This window comes from Misgurnus anguillicaudatus, chromosome 7 (assembly GCF_027580225.2).
Source record: "Misgurnus anguillicaudatus chromosome 7, ASM2758022v2, whole genome shotgun sequence".
Taxonomy (NCBI): domain Eukaryota; kingdom Metazoa; phylum Chordata; class Actinopteri; order Cypriniformes; family Cobitidae; genus Misgurnus; species Misgurnus anguillicaudatus.
The window spans coordinates 33,032,047-33,054,330 of NC_073343.2; the positions used below are offsets into that span (position 1 = coordinate 33,032,047).

The 22,284-nt window shown below is 35.6% G+C and overlaps 1 protein-coding gene and 1 long non-coding RNA gene across 3 annotated transcripts in view; one reads left to right on the top strand and one right to left on the bottom strand.

Annotated features, from left to right (window-relative positions):
- The window catches only part of LOC129418115 (SR-related and CTD-associated factor 8), a 38,336-nt gene extending 17,882 nt beyond the window's left edge, over window positions 1–20,454 (bottom strand). Inside the window, exons 1-2 of one of the 2 annotated variants that reach the window (XM_073869757.1) lie at window positions 20,287–20,454; window positions 19,266–19,349 (exon numbers count right to left, since the gene is read on the bottom strand). In XM_073869757.1, coding sequence (XP_073725858.1) covers window positions 19,266–19,349; window positions 20,287–20,316 — 114 coding nt within the window. In that variant the 5' untranslated portion in view covers window positions 20,317–20,454. Of the gene's footprint in view, window positions 1–13,784; window positions 13,863–19,265; window positions 19,352–20,286 lie in introns of those variants that run through there. The other variant, XM_073869758.1, reaches the window with a different exon arrangement.
- On the top strand, window positions 19,934–20,599 carry LOC129418117 (uncharacterized). Its single transcript, XR_008635991.2, has 2 exons — window positions 19,934–20,103; window positions 20,380–20,599. It is a non-coding gene; the product is annotated as an uncharacterized lncRNA (long non-coding RNA).
- Window positions 20,600–22,284: the final 1,685 nt, after the last annotated feature.

Genomic DNA, 22,284 nt, shown 5'->3' on the forward strand with positions numbered 1-22,284 from the left:
GATGTACTATCACAAGGGTCTTGAAAATTTATTATGAAGGTTGAAAAATTACATGGTGTCACTTTAAGAAGCCTCTTACATGATATACAACATTCTTGACTTTCTCCTTTATAGATCTCCTGTTTGTATCTGTTTGTTTTCATGCTAGTCTACCGTAAAAAAATTTATAGCCTAGACATACAATCCATCAAGTACTAAATCAAGAATATGGCCTAACATGACCAAAGACAACCATAATAAAAACATGATAAAAACCATGAAAAAACAAAACATCAAATTGCATCTGTCAACATCCCAACATACATTTAATCAAACAATAATAATCTAAAAAAGGATAGTTCACCCAAAAATGAAAATTATCCCATGTATGTTTCACCCTCAATTCATCCTCAATGTATCTTTTTTCAGACATAAACAACAGAGTTTTATTAGACAATTTCCTGGCCCCTCCAAACCCTGCAATGGCAGTAAATGGTGCTTCTGATCTGAAGTCTGAATCCTTTAACGCTCATCTTTGATCATCAAAACAACATACATTTTTTAAAAATGCCTAAAAAGCTTCAAATGTAACAGCACCCTTATCTTCGTGAAGTATTTGCAGACCCAGACATGCAATTTAGTCCCAACCTCCTCTTAGTCACAGCAGCTCAGTTACTACCTGACCTAATCGAGTCAATTAAGTAAAAGCGACACAATGTCAGGTAAAAATACAGCATTATTCAGCCATATGTTATGTTTGAAACAGAAATGAGAGATAAAAGTCCATTATACAGGGTTTCTTTAAAGGCTGATGTATCAGAATGCTAATTCATTTTATATATGACTCAACACTGTTGTGCACATAACTGGATTAGCTTTAGACTTGACTACATTATTAAACAGCTAACAATGGGGCTGTTTACACTTGGTATTAAGATGTGTTTTCATCAATCAGATCACAAGTGGACGAGAGAGACACATTACGTTTACACCTGGTATTTAAATCCGTCTCTTTTGTCCACTTTCGACCGCTTCTGTGCTGAATACTATGAGGGGGTGGTCTGTGAGACGGTGGGCGAGTCTCTCTGCTGTCATTCAAACCCGAGCGGGAGTAATTATGAGTTTATATGGACGCAAACTAATAATATGTCGGAGTGCACTGCTTCTTTAGCAAGTAAACATGCTGCACAGTGTTTTGTACATGAGTATGTAAGAGCTTTCTTTGAATTTTCAGCGCAATTGATGACATAGGATCGCGCAACTTTCACACGCTTTCAAAACGAAACTACGGAGATCAACCGCTTAGTTTTATCAATGAAAGGCTAAAAATAGCGCTGTTCACTGAATGTTCACGCCAGAAGTCAAAAAAGACGTAAAACTTGTGTTTAATACCTCAGATTAGATAAATGGGCGGAGAGAAGGCGGTCGCGTGTGGCTGTTCGAACGCATTCAACCACATGTGCGTTCCGTAACTCCAAAGCGATCCGATCGAAAGTGGTTTCGACCACCTCTGGATGAGGTTGAAAGTGGTCGAAAGTGGACGAGCTCAAAACGTTTTGAACACCGTTTACACCTGGCATTAACGTCGTCCACTTGTGATCCGATCAACGAAAACACATGTTAATGCCAAGTGTAAACAGCCTCAATGTTTTGTTAAACTTGCATAAACCATATTTCCATCCGCCAACTTTGAGTCAGACATCATAATATACAAAATGTACATTATTCAACCGCTGTTGTAAATGTACACAAACATGTCCTGGTCATAGGTTGTGTATAGGGCTGGGACAACGCATCGACGTAATCGATGACGTCGCATATTGCAATGTTAAGGAATTCATGTTTTTTCAAGAATCGAACCGAATTCGAATCAAACTGAAAAAATGAATCATTAGATTAATCAATGCTTCGGGAAAAAAAATGATCGCTAGATTAATCGTTTATCCCACCCCTAGTTGTGTAAAATTACCAACACATTATATTAGCTTTTTGATCACATAGTCAAGCTTAAGCTTTATCATATCAGTGCTTGAAACTTTTTTAGTAGGTAGCACACAAGTTTTTAGTAAAAGCACCACAATTTATCCTGAAGATAAAAGCATGAACAATCACACTTTGCCACACACTTGACTTGTGCTTGGCTCATTTTGAAACAAGCTCGTATGCTTAAAACGTGTAGATTCATGTGGCTCTATAAAAAATATTTCATGTTATTTAAATAATTTATTTTAAATTCAGTTTCTTATTTTTTTCCCATTTTTCTGTTTTAATTTTCTGGATTCTGTATTTCTTCTTTTGGTTTTCTTTAATTGTTAATTACATTTCACTTATCAAGCATCATGTTTAAAAAACCTGAACTCATTAAAAGTAATAAAACTAATGAATTGACACAAAATAAAAAAAATTTGATGAAAAAGTGCTGCATAACAAAACTTTGCTCTAATTAAAAATGAAAGAACAAATCTTTTGCGGGTGATTATTTTACTAAATGAATAAAAATAATAAAAATCCTTTTTTGTATTTTTTAAAAGTAGATTTTACTATACAATGGTAATATATTTCTGTCAACTTCTTTACATTTAACAGAAATTTATTTTGATGGGTTGTCAGTGTGTATTTGACGATCAGATTTCTCATTGAAACAAGAAAGTCCACGTGAACTCTGACAGCAGCTCTAAATATAAACTTCATGTATTCGGATCCCTAAAACAGCATGAAACCAAGTCATCCGTGTAAAGTTTCATTGGTCTCTATGAGACATTCGCTAATTATTCCACAGTATATCGTACACCACAACAATCATTAACACTTGCACAAATGCTCCTAAATATATTTTGAGGTTGCACCAATAAAATTTCAGGAGCATATGTGAATAAAATGGTCATAATTTCGAGCCCTGCATATTAATGAAAATGTGTCGCCTTATTTTGAATACTTAATGTGTCTCTACATGTTGATTACAGAACATTTTTTACAGATAACCAAAAAAAGGGATGCAACATCAAATATATACTCTAAAGGACCTAAACAATGCTGTAAGGGGCGTGTCGTAGTGAGGACGTGCGTGTCACCTCAACAAGCTATGGTTCAGCTCTTTAAGACCGGGATTTAAACACAGATCAACATTTACGACAAAAATTTCGGCAAACTGGACTGAAGCAGAGATCACGGATTGGGCCGGAGTGGGACTCATTTTCAGCACTGAAGTTTGACCGGCCCACTTTAGTTCATGGCTGATTATTAAAATAATATAGTTAAATCCTCAGTATACTGTATAAGTCTGCAATAGTGCACTGTTCTCTGCAGCCTTGTATTTTTCAAATATATTATTTCCAAATCAGTGCAAATACAGTAGCCTCAACAATTATGATGACCATAAGGTATTTTAGGGATAATTAAATTAAACTTATTCAAAAACTACTGAAAGGGAACAAATGTTTTCCCCTATATTTCTATTTTATAAAATGGTGGGTCTTACTGTTGGGTTGAAAAGATGGAAATATTGATATACAATACACAAGCCAGATTTATAAAGTATGCAGGGGAAACAGGTGGATTACTCTTGCAATAGCCAATAATGTTGATTCGTTGTTACATATATGACTTAGATTTTTAAAGAATTACGATTTATCGATACTTTTCTTTTAGAGGCCATTCCCATCAAGTTGCACTCAAGTTTAATTTGTAGACGCGGGGCAAGCACACTCAAATATAGACACGCCTAAAAACAAAACTCATGTTCGAAGCGAGTGGGACCGGCAGCAAAGGCAGACAGCGAGCGCTTTGACAAGCAGAAAAAAATAGCGTGTCCCGCGTTTTCCATGCATTTTAGAGGTTAAATGGTCTCTTATGCAAAAAATCTTCTAATAAGTGGTCGGGACACAATCAACTTGAGCAAAAAGTGGTGGGGACATTTCCCACCCGCAAATTACATGAGTAAGGCTGCTGTGAGTGCAGGCAGTCTAGGGAGAGTCGGTGGCATGACAACATCGGCTCTTGGGGCCAAAAAAAAAAAAACACCAGCCCACCGGGAATTCTCCTGGTGCTCCCAATTGCCAATCCGGGCCTGATCAGGGAGATCGTCACTTTCAGCGCTGAAGCTGAGATCATTTACCAGCATCACAGAGCTCCTTATAATCTTCTCATAAACAAAAAACGCACCTGCATGGTTTCTTGAGAGAGAAATCACAGAAAATTAAAAAACTTCACACGCTGTGACAAAAAACCTACCAAGTGCAGGACTTTAAATATGTGTCTTTACAGGAAGTTTATTTTTTTATTTGCATAGTGTTTTTTTCTGTGTTGCATTATTTTAAAGCAGCTTTAAATGAAACCACATAAAATGGGAGAATTATTAATATACAGTAGGCCTGCATAATAGTGGGGGGGGGCAGACATTGCAATATTGTATAGACCGTTTCAGCAGTAACAACATAAACAAGCGGCTGTCGCGGTCCGCACGTAACTTCCGGTAAACTCCGCTAAGAATAAATAACAACAAAGTTCTTTAAACGTAGTTTATTTATATAACAAGCAAAAAACAACACATAAATTACTTAGGAAAACAAAACATTTGTTATTTTTGACGAGGCATTCGTTCAAGAGATCAGTTTAGCAACTAGTCAGACCATGAAAAAAACGAAACCAGAAGTAAGGTTTGGATCCAGACGTGGATCACGTGCGTCCGATGAAAATGTCTATATTGTAAAATAGTGGATGATTTCACCAGATGACTTAAGAGGAATTAACTTCTGCCTTGCATTTTTTTGTATAGCTCACTGATTTCTCATACACATCTGTGATTTTCTTCTGCTGTGTAAAACCTTTCTTATATAGTGTACCACTGGCAAAGGAGTCCAAAATAGTTTTCTTTTGAAAAACAAGCTGTGTATGTTCTGCAATGTGACAACAGCAGATGCACGCATTGCGATGTAGATGCTGAAGCAGTATATTGTGCAGCCCTAATATAACGTATATTGTAAAATTGAATAGAATACATGTTATTATTGCAAATTTTACTGTCCTCATAAATTAATTATAATTTATTAAAACAGACGTTGACTGACACGTTTGGTCAATTAATATGATAAATTAAGACGTCATATTAAACTAGACATGCCTTTCCATCTTACATGGAAATGGCCCTCATAAGAAATGAATTACCCAATAGCATGTGTTTGAAAGTACATAAGGAATTTGCAATGATACCAAGAATATCAATGCAAAAACATAATTAAGTACACCTCGGCAACATACACTTAGGTGGTTCTCAAACTTAGTAATGGCATTACTAATTTGCAATATTTTGAAGTATAGACAGCAGATAAAAGGGTCATTATTTACTTTTGTTGTTAGGCCTGTTGAGATAATGACTTTATCCATTTATCACACGATAAGTGAACTGGCGATATATGTGTTTACATGTGTGTTTATTTCCATAAAAAAAGTTTTACATTCCAATTACATATTAATATTTCATATTTTTTATCATAATATATTTATTTTTCATACATCATAACAAATTTGGAACTACCCATTGACTTCCTTATTATTTGTTTTTCATCCTATGGAAGTCAATGGGTACCGCAAAATTTGTGCTTATAAACATTTAGCAAAATATCTTTGTGTTTAACAAAATAATTAAACTCATACAGGTTTAAATAACATTTGAGTTGAAAAATGACAACATTTTCTTTTTTGGGTGAACTGTCCCTTTAAGCCTTATACATATTTCCCCCACAATAAGATAAAATAACCTTGTCCTTGAGTTTCCCTTTCAAGAACATAATATATTTTAACAACGGTTTTTAAATTTAAAAGAGTAAAACTGCATTACAGATGTGACAGCTCTTCAATACAGATATAAGAGTTCTAACAATCGGAAACAAACAAGAATACACTAACCCCCCAGTCACATTAGCTACAAGCGACAGAGAGAGAGAGCGACAGGCTACCATTAATTTTCAATGGAAGTGGCCATTTGCCAGCGACAAGCGACGAGCTCGCCGCTGCGCGAGCAAGGCGGGGCCAAAATAGACAAGCAGGCTATTTTATGCAAATGATGAGCGACGCGACAAAGCGACTGCCAATCGGAGTGAAGGAGCAGCGTGACGTAGGTCTGTGGTCAAGTCTGAGAAAATAATTCAAGATGGCGGAAAATGCATATTTATGTATATATCTGATAAGTTTGGCATTTTATCTCATATATTTTGTTACTTTTATCGAGAATTAAACTTTAAATCCAAAAACACCGTTCTTGTAACTTAACAATACCTCTAAAATGACTTTTGATACCGCTTTTAGAAACTAGCCAAGGAACGCCCATCAAGCGAGTGCGTGTCACTCGGTGTCGTTCACTTTTGTAGCTAATGTGACTGTAGGGTAAGACCAACAAACTTTCACATCTGAGACGCTGTAAATTTGGTCTTGCACAATTAATATACAAAACATGCTACATAAAATATAGCTGGTTTCACTACTTCTGTCAAATTGGAGATACAATTACACAGTAATTACACAGTAAGCTGCTCTACTTTTTACAGTAAACATTCTCAAAAAAAACCATGCAAGTATGACAGATGTTAAATGCACCTCCACACCAAAATAAAAACACTTGCAAAAGACACAGAAGTGTAATAAGCTTGAATTACACCTTAAATCCAAGCTGAAACTACCAGCATTCAACAAAATTTAAAGAAAGGGAATTAATAATAAAATCAAACAGTGGCGGGTGATGATGCGAAGCTTGATAATGCAAAGCACGGCAAAATATGTATTTAGCCCCTCATGTCAAAATATGTTTTTGGCACGTCATGTGAACCTATGTGCATCATGTCAAAATACGTGCCTGCTGCAGGAGATAAAAGTGACGCTCATGTTTGCCAGATACTTGCTTAATCTCATGTGTAATCAAAGTTTAACGTTAAGTGAGTATCTTGCGAGGATTTTGCGAACGCGGGCGTCTCTTCCATCATAAACCCTTTCAACACAGTTTGAACAGAGCAGCCACGTATCTTGACACGATGCATGATGCACATGGTTCACATGACGCAATGAACACACACTTTGACATGACGAGCCACACACACGACACTCAAACACATATTTTGAATTAGTGCCCCTCAGAAGAGAAGTCAAGGAAGTAACTAATAAAAAAATGTATATTATAATATAAGAATATAGTTCTATTATTCTAGTATTATAGAATAATATTCTAGTATTATAGAATACTATAATATAGAATATACATTGTAGCAAGTAAAATATAGATTTAAATGGACAAGTTAAATGGCTCCTTCCCTTAAAACCTAGTCTGGTTAAGAGTTTTTCAGTGAAACTGTGCATATATAGATGCCAATCCATCTGAATGTTTCCTAGATGATAACAGTAATGTATTTGTCAGATGTTTTTTTCCAAAGTGACTTACAGTGTATTTAGGCTATACATTTTACCAGTATATGTGTTTACTAGGAATCGTAAAAATCGGATGTGCACTGCTAATGCAATGCTCTATAATTTGAGCCAGACTAGAGAAAGAGGACTTAATCAAGTACTGCCCTAAAACAATGTCTTAAAACAGTTTGCATGGCTTTCTAACATAACCACCTAAATAAAAATCTGCAAAAATGCACACGCAAGCAAAAACATTTATACTTAGAATTAACGTACAATGACAAATAGTTAAGTTAGTTTCAAGGCATGCGTCCTGACAGAGAGCTAATTTCTTTTCCAGAATGACACTGCACCAAAACTTAACTCTTGTAACAACTATTTAGTGAAAATAATATTTTAAACAATAATAATTACAATCAAAATATAATGAAATTATATTATCTGAAGAAAAACTTTATTCATATTATTGCAGGAAGACCATTAAATAATGAAGTATGATCACCACTGTACAAGACTGGCATCACACCCTGCTTGGAGCTTATTATTATTGACTGAGGAATACCCAAAAAGGCACCTGACTGACATGCAAAGCAAACTAATCACAGTTTGTCTGTTAAAGGACTGACCCTCAAATAACGTCAAACACGTATCCATGAAATCCTGCCAAATTTAACCAATAAGATAGGGCTGTGCAATTCATCGTTTTTACATTTCAATAAAAAGATTTTATTTAAACAAATACAAATACAAGATATTCGAAGTAAAACAATTATTGTGCAATTCAAATATTTTTTCCATTTTGCATTTTACATGAGAAAAAAAAGAAATTAGCACGATTTCGATTATTAGATTGATAGTGTGTTGAAGCGGAATTTTCGTAACAGTCTTTGATGGACTCATTTAACAAGAATGCACTGTGCGAAACTGAGTCATTAGCTCCACCCACTAACCACTGATCGATGCAGTCTTCAGGTTTGTTTGACTACATGCGGCACCGCAAGAACCGACAGCCGGATGACGTCAAGGTCCCGCGAGAGCGATTTAAAAGCAAACTCCTCCGTATGATTTCGCGAATCGCTCTAGCGGTACCTTGACGCCATCCGGCTGTCGATTCCCGCGACACCACATCAAGTCGAGCAAACCTAATAACTTTAACCGATCAACTTGCTCTCAAATCAACTCAAGTCAACTTGAAGTTAGCCGGCAGACGAACCCATCCAAAGAGTAACTCTCTGAAGGGGAAATCACCAAAACCCTCGATAGAAGATGACTAGAACCTGTGCAGTATGTGGATTTAAGGACAACAAAAATTCAGGCCACCGGGAGATTTTATTGCGACCCTCAGTTGACACATCACTAACAGATTACTCAAAAATTTGAATATGCAGCCAGCACTGTTTTCAGGCCAGTTTTTCCGCGGACTCAGGTAATGTAAAATGGTAAAAATATCTAAAACATGATTTGGTTAGTTGTTGCTTGTTTTGTGTAACTACGGTAAACATACTACGTAGAAAGTTATTATCATGTTGTTGTTATTATGAACATGAGCAAAGGAAGCTAACGTTAGCTCATCCTGTGCAGCTGTCAATCAAAGAACGTTATCATCTACTGTCAATCATCTTGCCTCAAGACCCGCCCCCATTTAGAACGTTCAGAATTATGTAGTCGTGCATTTTTCTTCCGGTGATTTGACGTGTTGTAGCTGTAGCATTTAAAAGCTTAAATTTTTATATGGAGTTAGTACATTTGATGGCAGCACAATCAACTACATATATGTCATGAAATATAGTGTTGGAGCATAATGTTGTTTTAGGGTGGACTTCCGCTTTAAAGTATACCCAAAAATAAACATTATGATGTTCAAAAGTATCTTAAGGCCTATTCGGACGCTAATTGTTTCTCCTGGGGACGCAAGGTATTTTCAACATTTACATGGGAGCTAGTTAGTGATTTTATTGTCGTCCGAATCCAGAACTTCCATGCTTTTCCCTGATCACCCATATAAACATTTTCTAAATAATTTTTGGAAGCCAAACACCAAAGTCAGGTGGTAATTTAATTGCAGCTGAATTCACATCTCGAGTTTATAAAAGGTATCAATGAAAAATTAATTTTAGACCACGTATGGTAACTGTCACGCTTCCCATTTTGCATGCATTTTTAAATGGTTTTGCAAACATGCTGCTGGTGCATATTTCCAAAATTGAAAATTACACGCATCAATCTAGAATGATGTAAAAGTCTGTTCAGGTTGCACTGCAAAACATCTGACCTGTATCTGATTCAGAACAACATATGAAAGTGGCTTAAACCATAATTGAAAAGATCAGATTCCATGCAGTTGTGCTGTTCACACGGTCATGCAAAGAAACTGGAAAAAGAAAATATCTGGGTCACTTATGAGTAATAAAATCGAATTTTGACTGCAGTGTTACACTGTTCTAATAAATTCCGTGAATGTGATTTCTTGAAGTTTTTAAATCTTGCAGACTGTTTTCTACAATTAAATCACAAGAATGCATGTGTGACATTGCTCATAATATGTCAAATAACTAGTCTGCAATTTCTGTTAGCTGTCAAACAATGAACATTCTGGAAACAAAGACCAACTAAAGAAAACCTCAAATATTGAATAAGATAATCTGTTTATGTCTATGTAGTAATGGGGAGTTTCAAGGTGAACTGTGAACGTAATAAAATGAGAAATTAAATTTACTGTAATGAACTTGAAACGTGTGACCACCGAATAAAAGTCAGTGCTTTCTTACTAGCAAAGTTTTTAACTAAAACAGATACAAATTAAACAAATAATAAATCTGGAAGTTCTACTCAACCAGCTCTACAGTACCACAAAGCTTCAACATCCAACTAAACTTTACAACAAAACATCAACAGAACTAAAACCTTGGGGTAATGTTTAAACACCAGCCGACCCTACTGATCACATCTTAATTATGCAGATTTGCATTATACAAAACCCGGATTAATCAATCCATACCTAACTGAGCAACACTTTCAAGACCTGCGTCATTTCTGAATCGGTCTTCCAGCACGAGCAATTGAATCTTTGAAAATGATACAGAATGAAACTTCGTGCTTTCCTCATGACACTATGTTGTACAGACACAAAATCACTTTTGCTCCTCGATCTTCTCAGTTTTACCTGATCTTCCTCATCTTTTACAATATTCAAGCAACACACAACTTTTAAATGAACACTTAGAAGAGGTTAAAGAACGAATTCCTCTGTGGAAGGAACTTTGCGCCTGCACACTATCTGACTTGCTTCAGCAATACCTGGAGGCACGCGATTGTCACATGCATCTCGTCAGAAAAAGCCGGTTCCTGGATTAGTAATAAATCGCCATCAGCTGCTTTCAGATGGTGGGCATTTACTACATAGAGTGGTACTTCACAGACAAGAGGGGAAATATCGCATTCATAATTGCGGATGAACCGAGATGCACGTGACAATCGTGTGCAATTTATCGTGCAGCCCTACCTGGAGGCGTTGCAAATATGGCTGTGCAGTGACATGACTTCCTTAAAAAGACTGCAAGAACATGCTAAACTTTCTCTGAACAATTGTTGGGACATTATCGTAGAACTTATTCATTTCCTCCTTAGGAAGGGTCCCTTTTGTACTCACTTTGGATAAACCATCTGCTAAATGCTTAAAGGGATAGTTCACCCAAAAATGAAAATTGTGTCATCATTTACTCACTCTCATGTTGTTACAAACCTGTATAAATGTCTGTAGAACAATCTGATCAATACAATGGAAAAGATTTTGTGGAGTGTTTGTAACCAAACCGATCAGAAGCCCCATTGACTTCCATAGTAGGAAAAAAGAATACTATGGAAGTCAATGGGGCTTTTGATCATTTTGATCTTCCTTTTTTGTGCATACAAGAACAAAAAATGTATACAGGTTTATAACAACACGACAGTGAGTAGATGTCAGAATTTAGATTTTTGTGTGGACTATACCTTTAATGTAAATGGAGTTTTTAAAAGCAACTTTTGTTTTGAAGAAGACTCGAGAAAAACAATGTGTGCTTTGAGGATGAAAATTAACCATAAGATTTAAGGTTAATCAATAAAGTAAAACTTTACCTAAATCAGATGCACATGCACAACATGAAAAGCTATTTATGCAAGCATTTAAATTTTCAGACAGATGCCGCTTACAGTAGACTACTTTGCAGTAATTATAAAGCTGTGATTTCCCACTATGTGCTATGTTGAGTAAACATCAAGGGAAGTTTTTTCATGCATTAACTATTCAAAAATGATCCATTAGACACAAGTCTGGGTCACCACTTCCAATGATGATAAACCTAAAGATATGAATGTTTTGCTTTCCATGCAGATTGTGCTTCTGCATTTTAAGATATGTCTCAAAAACGCTAGCCTGGGTGCCAGCCAAATTTAGCACCGTCCACTACATTGTAGGCTGGGGGAAATTCGGTCCGTTGTGGTGCTACTATGCTCGAATAAAAACTGTCGGACCAATCAAATTGTCAGGGAGGGCTTTATGCGATGATGAACAGATGATCAACAGTAACGTAATCAACCATGTGACCAAAGAGCGCTTGTGTTGAATCCATTCACAACAAAGATGGCTGCCGCTGGAGAATTGAGATGTGAATATTCGGCCATCAAGTCTGTTCTGGAAGATATCGATAGCGCATTGATTTTAAAAGAGGATCAGAGAAACGCGATCAATACATTTGTTGATTGAAAGATTTTTTTGCCGCCCCTTCTCCGGGATTCGGAGAATGAAACTCCGATGGTCGCTAAGAAGATGGGACACAATGAAAATGGTCAACTCGGCGTGCACGACAACGTGGATATAACTAGCGGTCGTTGCCAGCTCCTTTTCGGAAGCCTGTGGATGAAGTTCATCTAACTTACAAATGGTAAGAGATAGTCTGACTGTATGACTTAGTACATAACTCCCAATGTTGTGATATGAAATGTTGTAAACATAGTAGGCGTCGATGTACGTTCGCTAACTCAGACTTAGTATAATCATAATGTTAATGTCATTGTAGCGAAATAACTAGCAATTCGGTCAGGCTGCGAAAGACGCCATTTCAACATACGTTGCATACTCAGTTGCTCTGATTGGTTGTAGGTCTATCCAATTGAGTGCAAAGGCATTTTTTGTCCTGGTTCGGATTAAACGCGCTGTATAATCACAGCCCAATGGAGCAGTTTCAGACTCAAATTCTGACTAGAATTGAGCATGACAACATCATGCTACAAAAACGCATCACATAAGAATTTATAGCCAGATCCAATTACCCAACGTTTAACATTTGATTTTCTCACTGTAATTTGGCATGTACTCTTACAGGAAATGTTTATCTATTGCATGAATCTCTTTTTGGAAATGATACTCCTTTTCAGGTGATACCTGCACACTGCTTGCATCAACTTTATAGATTCAAGAAGAAATCTACAGAGCTTTACTGCATCAAATGAGAATTTCCAGGCAAATCTGTAGCAAGATGTGAAGTCTTGAAATTTCTAGATTTTCAAAGTCTTGCAACTATAAAGCTTAGCTTCCAACCAACTCTGAACCTAAACTAACTCTAAGCCATATGTTGAATTACAAATGGTATTTTTTCAGTTACCGTTCGCAGAAAAAAAGTTTACATGCTCTTAAAACAATGATGTTACTCGTTATACCAAACAAACCAAAACAAAGCTGAGCAAAAAATGTTAACTGTTTAGTACTTTTGGTAACACTTTACAATAAAATGTATTTGTTTACACAAGTTAAGTATTTTGATTAATATGAACCAACAATAAACAATACCTGCATAGCATTCCTTCATCTTAAAATGTTAATCTCAAGATTTTCTAATACCATATCTGGTCAATAAATGTGTTAAAAATAAACATTGCTTATCATTAGTTTATGTTAGCTTATGCATTAACTATTGTTAACAAACAATATTTTCTTGTAAAGTGTTACCGTACTTTTAAACCTGGCACAGAAAAGTATCAGTATTAAAAATGCCCAACTTTATAAGAAACACAAAGCTTAAATTAGATTAACTCCTAACAATAAACAAATTTTGTGAATCCTTTACTCCCTGACATTTAAAAGCACCACAAACGCAACTTTCTCAAGGACATCCTGTGCTCAAATATCACTTGTCAAACACAAACTAGTAGCATACAGCTGATTTAATAGGAAAGTCTAAACAACCTCGAAGCAAAATCGATTTCAGATAAACTATTTGACACAAGTGCTGAAATAAAGTACTAAGAAAATAAACTAAAACCGCCTGCAGACATTCAAGCCCCCGCCTCTACACTTCTGACTATATGAAAGAGCGTTTTGAGTAATTTCTCATTTGGCTTCTTCCATCCTTCTTTTGAAACAGCCCATCTCCTACCTAAGCTGGTTATCTCTTTGAAACTCTCTCGCCCCATCCTCCTGCTTGACTTTCAGTGCTTTGGGGGAGCTGGGAGAGCTGCTGAGGGAAGGGGAAAGAGGTGTTATTCAAAGAAAAACAAACAAATTATTAGGACTTTAATAAACCAAAGATGCAACAACAGCAATGTCCAAGAAACAGACCAACAAAATTGGTCAAAGACAGAACAATACAATCAGAAACTTCCTGGCACCAATATGAAGATTATTGTCCAAAACAAACAGGAAATTCTGAATACACAGAGAATCTTTTTACTACAATTTTAAAAAGGTTTTTGTACAAAAAATTTTGTAATTATGTTGAACTGCCGACTTTACACTACTGACTTTAAAGGATTAGTCCATTTTCTTAAAAAAAAAATCCAGATAATTTACTCACCACCATGTCATCCAAAATGTTGATGTCTTTCTTTGTTCAGTCGAGAAGAAATTATGTTTTTGAAGAAAACATTCCAGGATTTTTCTCATTTTAATGGACTTCAATGGTTCCCAACACGTAACAGATTTAATGCAGTTTAAACTTGCATTTTCAACGGATTATCAAAGGACTCTAAACATTCTCAAACAAGGCATAAGGGTTTTATCTAGCGAAACGATTGTCATTTTTGACAAGAAAAATAAAAAATATGCACTTTTAAACCACTACGCCCCAGTGTTTACAAGTGTGGAGAAAAAGGACTGTTTCAACGTTGTTATATGTCGAATGATACTAATTAATGTCTTTGTGTCAGTTTATTGTTTAAAATGGTCCGCAAATGTACGTTTCATATATGTAACACTTGACCTTTCCACAGCATTACGCAATTACATGAGGTCGCGCTGTGGCGTCACAGGGCCGAAGATAGACAAGACGACGTTGTGGTTTAAAAGACCATAGTTTTTATTTTTCTTGTCAAAAATGGCAATCGTTTCACTAGATAAGACCCTTATGCATCGTTTGGGATCGTTTAGAGTTCTTTTGAAACTCCGTTGAAAATGCAAGTTTAAACTACATTAAATCTGTTACGTGTTGGGGTCCATTAAAATAAGAAAAATCCTAAAATGGGTTCGTCAAAAAACATAATTTCTTCTCGACTGAACAAAAAAAGACATCAACATTTTGGATGACATGGTGTTGAGTAAATTATCTGGATGTTTTTTTAAGAAAAATGGACTTATCCTTTAAATTATGTTTTAAAGAACTAATTTTCATTGTGCAGACAATATAACCCCAAAATATCCCTCACAGTAAATACTGGATAATTCAAGCAGAGAATACATTTATGCATTTGGTAGGTGCCTTTATCCAAAGCAACTTACAAGTTATTCTTGCAAATTACTAAGTTATTCATTTGCGAATGCAAATAGCTATTGTGTGTACAAAACAGTGTACACAAGAACACATGCTGCCCAAGAACGACATAGCCTATTCTTAAATAAAAATAAAGTATACAGATTCATTTGGTGCATTATGGTATAAACAGTAAATTATAATAGTCTATAGAAGGCATAAGCTGATTTCAGACGGTTTCATTATTTTGAATCTTTATGGCTCCTTCACGCTGCCCTGACAAATGCCAAAAACATCACCTACTGTTCTATGTCGCAGGAAAATGTTGGAAAACACAATTGTCACGTAAGTGCAGTAAAGTGCAAAAGCCAACTAATGCAAACAAGGATGCCACAATGATCCAACAAATGAGTTTTCAGAGATCATCCTTCCACCAATTCAGGGCACTACACTTACACTCTTTATTATTCAAAATTAGGAGCAAAGTTGAAGCCATTTTTTACAGTATGACACAAACAGGCACAAGAAAACAAAACAATGTGGATAAAATAGGTTTATAAGTTATATTAACTTCATTGACAGTACTAAGCTTCATGAAGGTTTTACCCCTGATCAGGATGGTATCACCTCGGTCTTATCTTGAGTCAGAAACCCTGAGCTCATGAAATGTACGCTAAACAATTTGGTCAAATTTTTAAAATAACTTGCTAACTCTGTAAGATGTTTGTGATACTCCAGTGTTCTTGTACCTCAATGGATCCAAGTTCCAGAACCAAGAATATATTTTTTCTTTCCAAAATCACTGTGACCACCTAAGTGCCTCTTTTTAACTAGTACACACTTGATTCTGACAGCCCAGATTGCAACATATGCTCAGAAACTAACAAAAGCCAAGCACCAAATAATTGTAAAAATTGACTTCGATAAAAAGATTGCCATAAACTAAAAGGAGTGCAAAGTTTAACTTTTTTTTTATAATTATTGATATTCCGTGTCCAAGGAATATTCCAGCACTGGATCGGTTCAGATCGGTTAAAAAACCTAGGACTAGTTCGCAAAAGTAGGTTTAAAAGAAAATGATAAATATCTAACAAACGATTCGACTGAGACAAGTGCTTCTTGAGGAAAAGTTGTTCATTGTAAGTACCTCTATTAAATGATATGAGGATTTTGTTGATATCTGAAACACTGCATAATACACAATCACTTAAACACTGAAAAACGTGATAGCGCCCCCCGGAGGCCGAATTTTTTCTTACTCTGCACAGACCTTCATGGCCAAGAGACAAACAATCCCATCGCGTTTCGTTTCGATCGGCCTCCGTTAACACTGTCTAATAGCAGCTTTATCTTGATTGGCCGATGGCGGCCATGTTTTTTGACCTACGCGAAATTCCTTTTAGAAATTGATAGAACCCTAGACCAAAAGCACACCGTGCCAAATTTCAAGTTGATCGAAATTTGGTGTCTAAAACTAAAATAAAAAAGTATACTCAATATCAAAGTTATAGCAATGCACTTACAATGGGAGTTGTTACAATGTCAGGAGTTCAAACTCCACACATTTAAGGCTCAAACTTTTCTTAACAAACATTTACATGACATACCATTAAGTTGTAGTTATTAAGTCAACAACAAATCTTGTAGGTTTAAGGAGTAATTCAACTAAAGCATGCCGTAAATTACACTTTGGTTTCAGTATAGACATAGCGGAGCGCTTATATGATGCAACCAGCAGCTGTCCCTAACCTAATTATCTGAATATCTTCAAACTAAGGCTTATTTAAAAGAAAGAAAAATGAAAATGAACCCATATTTTACTCACTCTTAAGAAATCCTAGGTGTATATTCAAACACAGTCAGAGTTAAATAAAATATTATCATGACTTTTTCAGCTTTATAATGCCATTAGATAGTGCCCCATTTTTAAAGCTCAAAAAAAGTGCATCCATCTATGAAAAACAAATTCATATGATTACAAAATGTCTTCCAAGGCAAAGTGATGGGTTTATATTTCAAACTACGACCGTACACGTGTTCACGAAGGTTGAGGTCAGGTGGAAAGCTGATATCTGACCCAACATTTAAATAACTCATTGTGTCACCTCAGAAGACATTTATATAAACCTAGGATGGAGTAAAATATGGACTAATGTTCATTTTGGGGAGAATTGTAAAGACATCGGTCTGGTAATCTATCTACTCTGTTCCATGTAAGGAAGTTGTCATCTCTGTACAAACAACTCGGTTACAGGTTACAGGGTTTACAAGCTTTACACAAGGACTAGATAGCACAACAGACACGGTTAGCAAGTGATTCTCTCACATGTGTATTCTGTACATTTTCTATAAACAGTGTATATTTTGTGTATACATCTTCCTGTAATCTTCAAATAATGCTGAAGATCTTTATTAGCCGATTCAGTTTGGTTGGCACTAAACCCCAAAGGACTGAAAGCTAATACCTGGGCCAGGTGGCGATATATTATACAAAGCACCTTAGGACAAAGAGGAAAGATAGGTTTGTAGAGGATAGAAAAGAAGAGTCAAGGCCTAAATGGACTTTATGTTTTATTATTTAAGGATTTTGTCTTTGTGATAACACTGGAGTTCTGCTCAACAAGAACTGATTTTTTTTTAAAGATAAACAGAAATAACAAACTATTAGAAGGCCAAAAACTTCTTACTCTTGGACTGCTGTGTTGTTGTATGCAAAGGAAGACATTTTGATTTAGGTTAGCCATTAGAGGAAGAGACGAAAGGCTTCTTGTTTTTTATTTGCAGAAATATTTTAAAAAGCGATCTAAAAATGGCTAAATATTACTCAATTATTATTATATAACATAGCAAGTGAATTTGTTCAGCTTAATTCATCTTAAGATATTGTAGTTTTTCACTACCTGTTTTAAACATATTTTATATTTTGTGACAAAAGACGATTCAGTCAACTGTCCAAATGAACCCTTCTAACTGTGGATGCACTTTTGCTTAATGTAAATATGAAAGGTGATATATGCAAATTACATGCTGTTTCTCCTATTCCAATTGAATATGCAGCAAAATATCCTGAAAGAAAAATGCTGTCAAGGGAAGACAGGAGAGGTTCCTAAATTCCTTTTCACCCAGGGATCACAAAAATAAATGGATAACATGTCTGGGATTTGTCAAGGGATTGTTCGATTTTGGTTCATTCAAACTGTCAGTGACTTTCCTGTAAAAATCCAATAAAGACACGTGACGTGTAGTGTAATTGTTATCGTGCACTTTGTGGATATTTCCCCACGTCTTAATTTTTCGATTTCTCTCTCAAGAAACCACTCGCTCTAATTTTTTTCTGATTCAATAAACGAGGTAGAATCAAAAAATGCAAAGCAGCTATACACATCCCAAACATCCTAGTTGGGCCCAGATGTAGGTCAACAAAATAATAGTAATGAGAAAACAAGTGTGAAGTCTTCACACCGATTGAAATGTTGCGCTACTAATAAATTGCTTTGTAGTTGCTTAATTCATTGTGCCGACTTTATGCTTCTTTTTTTCTATCATAAACGAGCACATCACAGTTTTATATTAAGCTGGAATCAGCGCGACTAGTGAGGAGCTCCCTTGTTCAATCCAGATATTAATTCATCATGAAAACTGATTTGCATTTAAAACCCGGTGACAGATAGCTGAACGATAAGTATGTTGTTGCGATGACATATGCGTCCTCACTACGACACACCCCTTACTGCCTTTTATTTACACAGGACACATTCTGTGTATGTTATGGTAATGTTATTAGTTCCCTATCCTGGGAGCGATCAATTCCAGGACGTGTTTGCATTCACACATGCTGCAATTTTATGCCAATTTTCTGGGATCATTTTGTTGTGCGAAAGTTGTTTAAGAAACTTGTTTGCACATATTTGCAAATTCAGCTTGGTGATGCTCACGACTCCGGTGCAATTTCAGCCTGCCTCCGAATATAAAAAAAACGTTTAATGCATAAGAGTACGACATAAAAAAATATTTCTGGGACTACAGCTTTTAACCTTAAAATGTTTAATAAAAATTAAAGGGGAATAAAATAACTTACGCAGTCTGTTTATTCTCGACTGCACATATTTTAAATGGTTTAGCTCGTAATGTGTAATGGCTCAAACCCTAAAGTTACCTTATTATCAAACTTACCTTTATAGCTTTAATTGCTGATTTTGTAATCTGCGTCATCTTTGCTTTGGAGATTGGTGGCTTGTATTCATTCAGAGAGTACAGCTGAAAATAGATTAAAAAAATTATGTAGTTTAACACTATATGCAAGTGACTTATATTTGAGACACACACATCTTTAATAAATTTATTTGAGATGTTTGTAAATTAAATCATTTATTTGTATTCATTGTTTTGCTGTTTATTTCATGTATATTTTTGTTCATCATTAGCTTATTTTTGTGTAAACAGCCCAAGAGAATGACAGATCTGATTCACTAATGTCAACTAATTGGTTAGACGATGCAGGATGGGATCCAAATTAACTAGTTAACAAGTGATGTCTACTAAAACGCGAAAGTGCAGCATGCACAGATTGACGAAATGATCGGCAGCTCGGTTAACTCGTTTGCTGCTAAGTTAACTCTTAACAAACCAGTTGTACTAAATAATTGTAATCTTTCGCAGTCCTGTAAATCTATGCATATGCAATATTTTGGGAATTGTATAGTAGCCGTGAATGTGAGGGTTCAGATGGAGCATCATTTTCGTCTTGTTGCAGGAACCACTGCTAACTTAAACCAGGCCTATGATGCCCTTACAAAATGTCAAAGCGTGAAATTCATCAGATTTGAGACATACGCGTGGGGAATCATTATTATTATTTTAACAAGACTTCACAATATAAAATTAGGTGGATTCACGCGACGAAAAGCACACACTATTAGATTAGCATAATACAATGCTAACCGCTAACCAGCTTTTGTCAACATGTTTCTCTTTCAGCTGACGAATACCGCGCTAACTACATTAATCTGAGGTAATACAAGAATTGAGCTTTAGTTCTTTAACATTTGAATAATCCACAATTGGACTTTTGAAGATTTAATTGTCTAATCTAAGCTAATGTGACGTGCATCATGAAACCGGTGGCTAGATTTCTGCGGCGGCCTACACTCGAGTCAGTCGCGTCTACACAAACACAAATGATTATCAAACAAACCTCGCCGTTAAACGCCTTGACGGCCTCCATCTTGTTGTTTTGGGTCTGTTCTTCAAACAGATTTATAAATGTTGAACCCGTTTGTCTTTACAGCCTGCCAGGCGAATGCATGTCCTGAAGTTAACGGAGATCGAGATGGAGGTGGGCGCTAATATGGCTGACAACCGTGAATATACACAGACTGACTCGGACTGCTCCAGAAGCCGAGTCGACTCACGATTCAGCGTTTGGGAAAATGAACAATGGACTGTAAAACCGATACTTAACTTAGTTATCATATTCTGTAAAAATATATAAAGGATCATTTGTGGTGCCTGTTGTTTTTATGTAGTCATTCATATTTTCCTTTTTTAAAATTGCGTTTAAACGTCCATTTTTATTGTTTGTTAAATGACGATAGGGTTAAAGAAACGATTCTTATGATTCAAAGAATCGCTTTTGTTAATGAGCCAAATACCGCTTTGGTCATTTCTTTCATTGTTGTGAAACGTTACCTAAACAAATTTACGAATTTAATGCACGAAATAATGTAGATTTTATATGCGTTTTTATTCTTTTATTTGATTTCATTTTCAATAATTGTATAAACCCCAAATAAGCACGATAATCAGAATTTCAGTTTGTAACGTTTAGCAGCACGAATATAGTTACTAAATAAATATAAATCATACTTCGTATCACATGCCTCTGGTTTTTTTGAGTATTCAATAATGGTGGGCATGCATAGAGCATAGGAGGAGCTTGCGGGGAGTCCGGGGGGGGCAAGCCCCCCACTGGCTAAAATGATTTTTATAAAAGAAGTTTAAGTCCACAACATATATATATATATAAATTTAGGTTTTCATAAATTTTAAAACGTTATTTTGCAAAATATTTGTAAAACAATCGTTAGTGTTAATATTCGTTAGTGTATTAATAATATGTTAATCGCTGTGGGTGCAAGTTATGACTCTGCAACAGACTGTAGCCTAACTTTAAACATGCAAACGAATTAGTAAAAAGTAGGCTATTTTTAGAAAATACATTTTAGAAGAAACAACAGGCTATACTTGTATTTTGAATTAGGCAAGGAATTGTGTTGGTTTTTAGAAGCAAAGAAAATGAACTAACCCTGGGATTTATTTTCTTGCCTGGTAGGGCATTACGCCTCTTAACTTTAAAATAATTGTTGTCTATATTTACTGTAAACTATCATTCATTATAATTTATGATGCCTCAATATTTGCTGTTTAGCAAATATAACAGTATCACTGTTTAGCCTATAATTAAAAACGGATACAGTGAGAAACTTCACTGATTATATTATTAATAAAAATGGTTCTTGTTCTTTTTTTTACAGATACAGAAACCTTTTTAAACAATTATCATGTTTAATTTTTATCTAACATTCAGGATTTTATTTTAATGTAGTCAAAATGTTATTCATTTAAATTATTTAGTTTGCGGTAAAACTCATAGCACATGTTCTGCTATAGATTCTATGATAAACCAATCTGGCCCCCCAAGTTTAAATGTCACGCTACAGAGATGTGTGCCAGACTGCTTCTTTGAGGAAGCACATACATCCTAACACTTTTGCATCCTGTACTTTTGGGCAATCTCATATTTTTAAAACCATGAGAGCCATCTAGTGGAGCCACATGCACCAACACAATCAGTGCACACAAAGCGTTGGATTTACTATTATGTTTATTAAAGGTGCAATTTGTAAGATATTTGCAGTAAAATGTCCAAAAACCACTAGGCCAGTGTTATATATTTTGTCCAGCTGATTACTATCAATATCTGTAATGTTTTCAACTACTTGTAAATCGTGAGAAAATTTCCATTCAAAACATTGTTACGGGGCAGTGCAGTCTCCTGTCAATGATGTTAATATCCATGTGACCCTTTGTCACCGCCTTTACTGACGTAACCCACATGACAACACTGGTCGAGTTCGAAAAAAATAAAATGGTGGCCAAGGAAGCGACTGGAGCACAAATTTAGTGTAAATAA